The sequence below is a fragment of the Eriocheir sinensis genome, chromosome 23 (assembly GCF_024679095.1).
Source record: "Eriocheir sinensis breed Jianghai 21 chromosome 23, ASM2467909v1, whole genome shotgun sequence".
Classification (NCBI taxonomy): domain Eukaryota; kingdom Metazoa; phylum Arthropoda; class Malacostraca; order Decapoda; family Varunidae; genus Eriocheir; species Eriocheir sinensis.
The window spans coordinates 1,698,271-1,707,444 of NC_066531.1; the positions used below are offsets into that span (position 1 = coordinate 1,698,271).

Below are 9,174 nucleotides of genomic sequence, written 5' to 3' on the forward strand. Positions count from 1 at the left end.
AAGGCTTTCATAGGAGTTGTGGCCATTTCCAGGAGTAGTTTTATGACCCTGGTGGTAGTGTGACCCTTCCTCTGTACAGTGAACCTAGAAACACATATTTGACAAGGCTTTCATAGGAGTTGTGGGCATTTCCAGGAGTAGTTTTATGACCCTGGTGGTAGTGTGACCCTTCCTCTGTACCGTGAACCTAGAAACACATATTTGACAAGGCTTTCATAGGAGTTGTGGGCATTTCCAGGAGTAGTTTTATGACCCTGGTGGTAGTGTGACCCTTCCTCTGTACCGTGAACCTGAAGAAACACTCATTAGAACCCGACTGACCCCATCTTTGACCTTTAGAAACAGATAATGTGATATAGAGTCGTATTTTAAAACATTTCTCCTCCTAAGTTCACATATTTGACAAGGCTTTCATAGGAGTTGTGGGCATTTCCAGGGGTAGTTTTATGACCCTGGTGGTAGTTTGACCCTTCCTCTGTACAGTGAACCTAGAAACACATATTTGACAAGGCTTTCATAGGAGTTGTGGGCATTTCCAGGTGTAGTTTCATGGCCCTGGTGGTAGTGTGACCCTTCCTCTGTACCATGAACCTAGAAACACATATTTGACAAGGCTTTCATAGGAGTTGTGAGCATTTCCAGGAGTAGTTTTATGACCCTGGTGGTAGTGTGACCCTTCCTCTGTACAGTGAACCTAGAAACACATATTTGACAAGGCTTTCATAGGAGTTGTGGGCATTTCCAGTAGTAGTTTCATGACCCTGGTGGTAGTGTGACCCTTCCTCTGTACCATGAACCTAGAAACACATATTTGACAAGGCTTTCATAGGAGTTGTGGGCATTTCCAGTAGTAGTTTCATGACCCTGGTGGTAGTGTGACCCTTCCTCTGTACCGTGAACCTAGAAACACATATTTGACAAGGCTTTCATAGGAGTTGTGGGCATTTCCAGTAGTAGTTTCATGACCCTGGTGGTAGTGTGACCCTTCCTCTGTACCGTGAACCTAGAAACACATATTTGACAAGGCTTTCATAGGAGTTGTGGGCATTTCCAGGGGTAGTTTTATGACCCTGGTGGTAGTCTGTCCCTTCCTCTGTACCGTGAACCTAGAAACACATATTTGACAAGGCTTTCATAGGAGTTGTGGGCATTTCCAAGAGTAGTTCTATGACCCTGGTGGTAGTGTGACCCTTCCTCTGTACTGTGAACCTAGAAACACATATTTGACAAGGCTTTCATAGGAGTTGTGGGCATTTCCAGGGCTAGTTTTATGACCCTGGTGGTAGTGTGACCCTTCCTCTGTACCGTGAACCTAGAAACACATATTCGACAAAGCTTTCATAGGAGTTGTGGGCATTTCCAGTAGTTCTATGACCCTGGTGGTAGTGTGACCCTTCCTCTGTACAATGAACCTGTAGAAACACTCATTAGAACCCAAGTGACCCCATCTTTGACCTTTAGAAACAGATAATGTGCAAACCGAAAACATCTTTTAAAACCAGGTTATATTTCCCGCGCACCCATGACGCATTTTAACGGGGCTGCAATATGGTCAATGAGTCTCACTACAACGAGAATATCAATACCTCACGAGCAATGTATATTATATTATGTAGTTAACCTTATTATTTCACTATCCTCTGTTGAAATTCATTGCATATTAATTGTCCGTGGAGGGCGAGAATTAGCAACTGATATCTTATACGTGGCGGTGAGCGGGTAGTCGGGACTCAGCTGTGGTATTGATAACGACCGAGCCAACCAGGTGACCCACGGCACAGGTAGGAACATTTGGAAAGTTTGGTTTAGTCGGCGCAACATCTGTGGTCATATGCCGGAGAGGGACAGAAGGGGAAGGAATTATAATCGTTTTTTTTCCAGGTTTTTGTGTACGTCAATTTTTCAACATGTACGTGACGCCCATGTTTTTGTATCGTTGCCTTCGCCATTCAGGGTTTTTGAGTGTTCGAGAATTGGCCTTTTCGTTTCTGCCTAAATCTTCAGCCAAATGAGATAATGACAGTTCTTTTCTCATTTCCTGTAAAGTAGAAAATATTGGCTTTGTTTACGAAGGTGACGATATCATGACTCACCGCCATTAGTTCAACATTGTCGTACGTAGCAGTTATCACCAATTCTTATCTCTCCGCCAAACCAAGACGAGATTACATAAATGCCTTAAGCTACAATGTCGGTTCAGAAATGCCACACGATCGAATAAACGCTTAAATGCTTGATATAGACGCCATGCTGCTATGTGACTCATGTAACTATATACGATGTTTATATGTGTCCAAATTATCGTACGCATCACATTGAAATGAAAGAAAACTATCACTATTTAACATTTTCAGCGGTAACTTAAATATATAATGCCCCGTTACAAAGTTTTAAATGTTTCTATATAATGCCCCGTGACAAAGTTTTAAATGTTCCTATATAATGCCCCGTGACAAAGTTTTAAATGTTCCTATATAATGCCCCGTGACAAAGTTTTAAATGTTCCTATATAATGCCCTGTGACAAAGTTTTAAATGTTCCTATATAATGCCCCGTGACAAAGTTTTAAATGTTCCTACATAATGCCCCGTGACAAAGTTTTAAATGTTCCTATACAATGCCCCGTGACAAAGTTTTAAATGTTCCTATACAATGCCCCGTGACAAAGTTTTAAATGTTCCTACATAATGCCCCGTGACAAAGTTTTAAATGTTCCTATACAATGCCCCGTGACAAAGTTTTAAATGTTCCTATACAATGCCCCGTGACAAAGTTTTAAATGTTCCTACATAATGCCCCGTGACAAAGTTTTAAATGTTCCTATATAATGCCCCGTGACAAAGTTTTAAATGTTCCTATACAATGCCCCGTGACAAAGTTTTAAATGTTCCTACATAATGCCCCGTGACAAAGTTTTAAATGTTCCTATACAATGCCCCGTGACAAAGTTTTAAATGTTAAATAACTTCCAATTTATGTAATTATCAAAATTTGCAGTTTTAATATTTTTTTAAACTATTTTTAAGCCAGTAACGACACGCTGTATATTTTAGTGAGTATATAAAGACTTAAGGAGATTAACATTCTTAAATAACTTCAAATTTATGTTATTATCAAAATTTGTTGTTTTAATATTTTTTTAACTATTTTTAAGCCAGTAACGACACTTCTATGTACATTTCAGGACAATATATATCTATCTATCTATCTATCTCTGTGTGTGTGTGTGTGTGTGTGTGTGTGTGTGTGTGTGTGTGTGTGTGTGTGTGTGTGTGTGTGTGTGTTAACATTCTTAAATAACTTCCGACTTATGTGATGTCTTGGTTCTATGTACAATTTCTATCTATCTATCTATCTATCTGTGTGTGTGTGTGTGTGTGTGTGTGTGTGTGTGTTAACGTTCTTAAATAACTTCCGACTTATGTGATGTCTTGGTTCTATGTACAATTTCTATCTATCTATCTATCTATCTGTGTGTATGTGTGTGTGTGTGTGTGTGTGTGTGTGTGTTCATTCCCGGCCGTATTTGACCCTCACAGATATATCGTACCCCAACAAATTTAGCATCAACGGCTTCATAAAGACTTGTACTAGAACATGCACAAATAAAAATAGAGGAAAGTATATTTATAAACAATACAAACTCTTTTCAAGTCTCCATATAGAAAATTGTAGACAACAAATCCTAAGTACCAATCTTCCCCACTCGCTAGCTCGAAATTTTGTGGGGCAACTTTTTAGCCAAATATATGTTTCGAAGCGGAATTTAGTGAGGATTCTTATGGTATCTTCAAAATCCTCATAGGCGTAATAGTTCCCGAGTTATACTGAGAAAACTGTATGATTTTCCTCCCCCGTCAGAGTTGGCTAAATAAAAATCGCTCAAAGGTCTTCATCTACGCTCCTTAGAAAGATAGCCATGTGAAACTTACCCCAACAAATGACGCTCCAAAATTTAACGCACTTTTACCGAAAACTTCATTTTTAATCCATTTTTTTACCCTTTGATGACACGAAACGCGAGAAGGTTAAATAACTTCAGACTTATGTATAATGTTTTGGTTTTATGTACATTCGTGGTCAATATCTATCTATCTATCTATCTATCTATCTATCTGTGTGTGTGTGTGTGTGTGTATGTGTATGTGTGTGTGTGTTAACATTCTTAAATAACTTCCGACTTATGTGATGTTTTGGTTCTATGTACATTTGTGGTCAGTATCTATCTATCTATCTATCTATCTGTGTATAATCTATCTATCTATCTATCTTATGTATAATGTCTTGGGTCTATGTACATCCGTGGTCAATATCTATCTATCTATCTATCTATCTATCTATCCTATGTATAATGTCTTGGGTCTATGTACATTCGTGGTCAGCATCTATCTATCTATCTATCTATCTGTGTATAATCTATCTATCTATCTTATGTATAATCTATGTATCTATCTATCTTATGTATAATGTCTTGGGTTCATGTACATTCATGGTCAGTATCTATCTATCTATCTATCTATCTGTGTATAATCTATCTATCTATCTGTGTATAATCTATCTATCTATCTATCATGTATAATGTCTTGGGTCTATGTACATTCGCGGTCAGCATCTATCTATCTATCTATCTATCTGTGTATAATCTATCTATCTATCTTATGTATAATCTATGTATCTATCTATCTTATGTATAATGTCTTGGGTCTATGTACATTCGTGGTCAATATCTATCTATCTATCTATCACCAAGCAAAAGGTTCCTGTAAACATATCAAATCCAACACAATCTCTATAATTTCAGCGTACATATCCCATGGCACATCCCAGCAGCGCCCTATCCCAGTGGTCCGACAACTTCCTGGCATTCTTACGAGAGTCCCAATATGGCGGACCGGACACCAGGATGAAGGAGTCAAACCTCACTAATATATACAACCTGCTGTTTGTCCCGGCCCAGCGGCACAAGGACATAGGGGAACCACCCACGCCGGATGACCTTATTAAGTACATGATAGGTCAAAGACTCCTTATAGTTGATGGGGAGCTTATAAGTGTGTCTCAGACTGCATGAGTTATGTTTTAATTGGGGTTTTGCGATGGCGGAGTTTTCGAGAATTTGGCTTATTTATGTTTTTGTCGATGGTGGGGGTGGTAGGCTGTCTTAGTGGGGTCTGGGGATTGTAGTAGTAGTAGTAGTAGTAGTAGTAGTAGAAAAGAAAATCCCTTTCTCCAATACTAGTTCACTGGTCAACCAATTCACAGACGGTCTCCTCCCTCAATCCCGCCCCCACACACCAATATCAAAGTTCTCCTTCGTTCTCAAATAACAAAACTGTTGTGCTGGGACTATCCCTGTTGAACGAGCCTCCCATGACCCACTTAGCCAGGGGGGGGTACCTCTGTATGACCCAGTAAAGTGTGTCTCTCCCGTCACAAATTTGGCCCGTCGCTGCTACACTGTAAAGCCACAAATTTGGCCCGTCGCTGCTGCACGGTAAAGCCACAAATTTGCCCCGTCGCTGCTACACGGTAAAGCCACAAATTTGGCCTGTCGCTGCTACACGGTAAAGCCACAAATTTGCCCCATCACTGCTACACGGACCATTAAGAAACACAATCCCCGCTGTTACTGGGTTAATAACTTGTGGATAGTTTAGGAAAAAGCAAACTTGTATCATAAAAGACAAACTTTATTTAGTGGTATCTATATACAGTATTGAACCACATCATTAAGCTATTGTGTTGTCTCCTCCACGATCCTTAAACTAGCCTTTAATGAATGTATTTGAATGATTTGAGAATGCATGTTTTCCACCAAAGTGATGAGCCTCTACGGTCAGGCCCTATGAAGTCTGGTCAGGCGGGGCCACTCCGAAAGCCCCCTGCCCACATCACTGCCGCACCTAGCCTCTGGGGTAAGGGACACCCATCACCTCTGCCGACCTGTGACCTCTCGATAACTTTGTGCAATACAGGGATTTCAAGTCTTTCGTAAAATCCTTAGACAGTTCTTATGGCCACAGACTCCTGGAGGTGGAATTAAAGTCTCGATGAGCCACTTCTTCTAAAAAATACTTACTCACATTTGTAAGTACTTTCTCTGAACTGTAGAGGTCAGGAGTAGTTTGTAAGTAGCTGCTATGGCACACAGAGGCCAGGGAGGGGGTGACGGGGTGTCCTTAATCACTGAGAATGTCCAAATTAAAAAAATATCGAATCCATTTCAATTATTTTAAAAAGAGACACATTCAAAGCCTTATTTAGAATCCATTTCAATCATTTTAAAAAGAGACGCATTCAAAGCCTTATTTAGAATCCATTTCAATCATTTAAAAAAGAGACACATTCAAAGCCTTATTTAGAATCCATTTCAATCATTTTAAAAAGAGACACATTCAAAGCCTCATTTAGAATCCATTTCAATCATTTTAAAAAGAGACACATTCAAAGCCTCATTTAGAATCCATTTCAATCATTTTAAAAAGAGACACATTCAAAGCCTCATTTAGAATCCATTTCAATCATTTTAAAAAGAGACACATTCAAAGCCTCATTTAGAATCCATTTCAATCATTTTAAAAAGAGACACATTCAAAGCCTTATTTAGAATCCATTTCAATCATTTTAAAAAGAGACGCATTCAAAGCCTTATTTAGAATCCATTTCAATTATTTTAAAAAGAGACGCATTCAAAGCCTTATTTAGAATCCATTTCAATCATTTTAAAAAGAGACACATTCAAAGCCTCATTTAGAATCCATTTCAATCATTTTAAAAAGAGACGCATTCAAAGCCTTATTTAGAATCCATTTCAATTATTTTAAAAAGAGACGCATTCAAAGCCTTATTTATATAGAATCCATTTCAATCATTTTAAAAAGAGACACATTCAAAGCCTTATTTAATATGTAAATGATGTTTAATAAAAGTTTTAAATAGTGAAGATCTGACACAAGAGAGTGATGTGTTTGGGGGGATGTGGCAGAACTGTGGAGAGGCTCGGCCCCACCCAGACAGACCACATATGCCTGACTGTGGTACATTTCCTTTTGAAGTACCGTTAAGCATTGTAGTGAGTGGTCTATAGAATTTGGTACAGTTGAAGGTGTGTTAAACTTTTCGACCATAGTACCACAAAATTCTACGGTACATTTCCTTTTTAAACACAGCTGAACATGTAAGAGGTCTCTAGAATTTGGTACAGTTGAAGGTGTGTTAAACTTTTCGACCATAGTACCACAAAATTCTACGGTACATTTCCTTTTTAAACACTGCTGAACATGTGAGGTCTATAGAATTTGGTACAGTTGAAGATGTGTTAAACTTTTCGACCATAGTACCACAACATTCTACGGTACATTTCCTTTTTAAACACTGCTGAACATGTGAGAGGTCTTTAGAATTTGGTACAGTTGAAGATGTGTTAAACTTTTCGACCATAGTACCACAACATTCTACGGTACATTTCCTTTTTAAACACAGGTGAACATGAGAGGTCTCTAGAATTTGGTACAGTTGAAGATGTGTTAGACTTTTCGACCATAGTACCACAAAATTCTACGGTACATTTCCTTTTTAAACACTGCTGAACATGTGAGAGGTCTCTAGAATTTGGTACAGTTGAAGGTGTGTTAAACTTTTTGTCCATAGTACCATAACTCTGAACGGTACATTTCCTTTTGATGTACCGCAAAACATCGTAGTGACTGGTCCTTAGAATTTGGTACAGTTGAACTTTTCGACCATAGTACCACAAAATTCTACGGTACATTTCCTTTTTAAACACAGGTGAACATGAGAGGTCTTTAGAATTTGGTACAGTTGAAGATGTGTTAAACTTTTCGACCATAGTACCACAAAATTCTACGGTACATTTCCTTTTTAAACACTGCTGAACATGTAAGAGGTCTTTAGAATTTGGTACAGTTGAAGGTGTGTTAAACTTTTCGACCATAGTACCACAACATTCTACGGTACATTTCCTTTTTAAACACTGCTGAACATGTAAGAGGTCTTTAGAATTTGGTACAGTTGAAGGTGTGTTAAACTTTTCGACCATAGTACCACAAAATTCTACGGTACATTTCCTTTTTAAACACTGCTGAACATGAGAGGTCTCTAGAATTTGGTACAGTTGAAGGTTTGTTAAACTTTTCGACCATAGTACCACAAAATTCTACGGTACATTTCCTTTTTAAACACTGCTGAACATGAGAGGTCTATAGAAATTTGTACAGTTGAAAATGTGTTAAACTTTTCGACCATAGTACCACAAAATTCTACGGTACATATCCTTTTTAAACACAGCTGGACATGTGAGAGGTCTATAGAATTTGGTACAGTTGAAGATGTGTTAAACTTTTCGACCATAGTACCACAAAATTCTACGGTACATTTCCTTTTTAAACACTGCTGAACATGAGAGAGGTCTCTAGAATTTGGTACAGTTGAAGGTGTGTTAAACTTTTTGTCCATAGTACCACAACATTCTACGGTACATATCCTTTTTAAACACTGCTGAACATGTGAGAGGTCTCTAGAATTTGGTACAGTTGAAGATGTGTTAAACTTTTCGACCATAGTACCACAAAATTCTACGGTACATATCCTTTTTAAACACTGCTGGACATGAGAGGTCTCTAGAATTTGGTACAGTTGAACTTTTCGACCATAGTACCACAAAATTCTACGGTACATATCCTTTTAAACACAGGTGGACATGAGAGGTCTCTAGAATTTGGTACAGTTGAACTTTTCGACCATAGTACCACAAAATTCTACGGTACATTTCCTTTTTAAACACAGGTGAACATGAGAGAGGTCTCTAGAATTTGGTACAGTTGAACTTTTCGACCATAGTACCACAAAATTCTACGGTACATATCCTTTTCAAACACAGGTGAACATGAGAGAGGTCTTTAGAATTTGGTACAGTTGAAGGTGTGTTAACATTTCGACCATAGTACCACAAAATTCTACGGTACATATCCTTTTAAAACACTGCCGAACATGAGAGAGGTCTATAGAATTTTGTACAGTTGAAAATGTGTTAAATACCTACAATTCTTGGGTAGTACTTAATGCAGATGTACAGAGATGTATGTGTGTGTTTTCTTACATTAAAAATATGTAATAAAAAGCTTGTCTACAACATCAACATCAACAGCCTGGTTG

General features: G+C 38.3%; 1 protein-coding gene and 2 long non-coding RNA genes across 64 annotated transcripts in view; 1 reads left to right on the plus strand and 2 right to left on the minus strand.

Annotated features, from left to right (window-relative positions):
• LOC127002367 (uncharacterized) overlaps positions 1–1,177 on the minus strand; it is a 3,331-nt gene extending 2,154 nt beyond the window's left edge. For 12 of the 17 annotated variants that reach the window (XR_007756091.1, XR_007756087.1, XR_007756079.1 and 9 more), the window contains exon 1: positions 85–482. This is a non-coding gene — a long non-coding RNA (uncharacterized LOC127002367). The other 5 variants (XR_007756085.1, XR_007756088.1, XR_007756084.1 and 2 more) reach the window with 5 other exon arrangements.
• A 4,499-nt stretch (positions 1,178–5,676) lies between these two features.
• Positions 5,677–8,893, minus strand: LOC127002346 (uncharacterized). 45 transcript variants are annotated; one of them, XR_007755982.1, is made up of 5 exons: positions 8,152–8,215; positions 7,430–7,942; positions 6,897–7,220; positions 6,648–6,745; positions 5,677–6,402 (listed from the first exon to the last, which is right to left on the minus strand). XR_007755982.1 is itself a non-coding variant. In XM_050868207.1 (5 exons), exons 1-5 carry the CDS (start codon positions 8,695–8,697, stop codon positions 6,202–6,204), a joined length of 1,029 nt encoding a protein of 342 aa, XP_050724164.1. In that variant the 5' UTR covers positions 8,698–8,804; the 3' UTR covers positions 5,677–6,201. The 45 variants fall into 45 exon arrangements, 36 of the variants coding, with proteins under 36 accessions (XP_050724164.1, XP_050724156.1, XP_050724154.1 ...); XR_007755983.1 differs by having other exon boundaries at positions 5,677–6,255; positions 8,152–8,214; XM_050868207.1 differs by lacking the exons at positions 6,648–6,745; positions 8,152–8,215 and adding exons at positions 8,049–8,150; positions 8,662–8,804 and having other exon boundaries at positions 5,677–6,255.
• On the plus strand, positions 7,142–8,374 carry LOC127002356 (uncharacterized). 2 transcript variants are annotated; one of them, XR_007756000.1, is made up of 3 exons: positions 7,142–7,287; positions 7,391–8,217; positions 8,321–8,374. It is a non-coding gene; the product is annotated as an uncharacterized LOC127002356 (long non-coding RNA). The 2 variants fall into 2 exon arrangements; XR_007756001.1 differs by having other exon boundaries at positions 7,144–7,287; positions 7,494–8,217.
• Positions 8,894–9,174: the final 281 nt, after the last annotated feature.

Bases quoted from the DNA above. Each gene is read 5' to 3' on its own strand.
- LOC127002346 (XM_050868196.1), bottom strand. From the start codon at position 8,697: ATGTACCGTAGAATTTTGTGGTACTATGGTCGAAAAGTTCAACTGTAC. The intron at 7,116-7,429 runs GTTTAACACATC...ATGGTCGAAAAG, and splicing joins TGTGGTACTATGGTCGAAAA to TTTAACACACCTTCAACTGT. The intron at 6,256-6,896 runs GCTTTGAATGTG...ATTCTAAATAAG, and splicing joins TCATTTACATATTAAATAAG to GCTTTGAATGTGTCTCTTTT.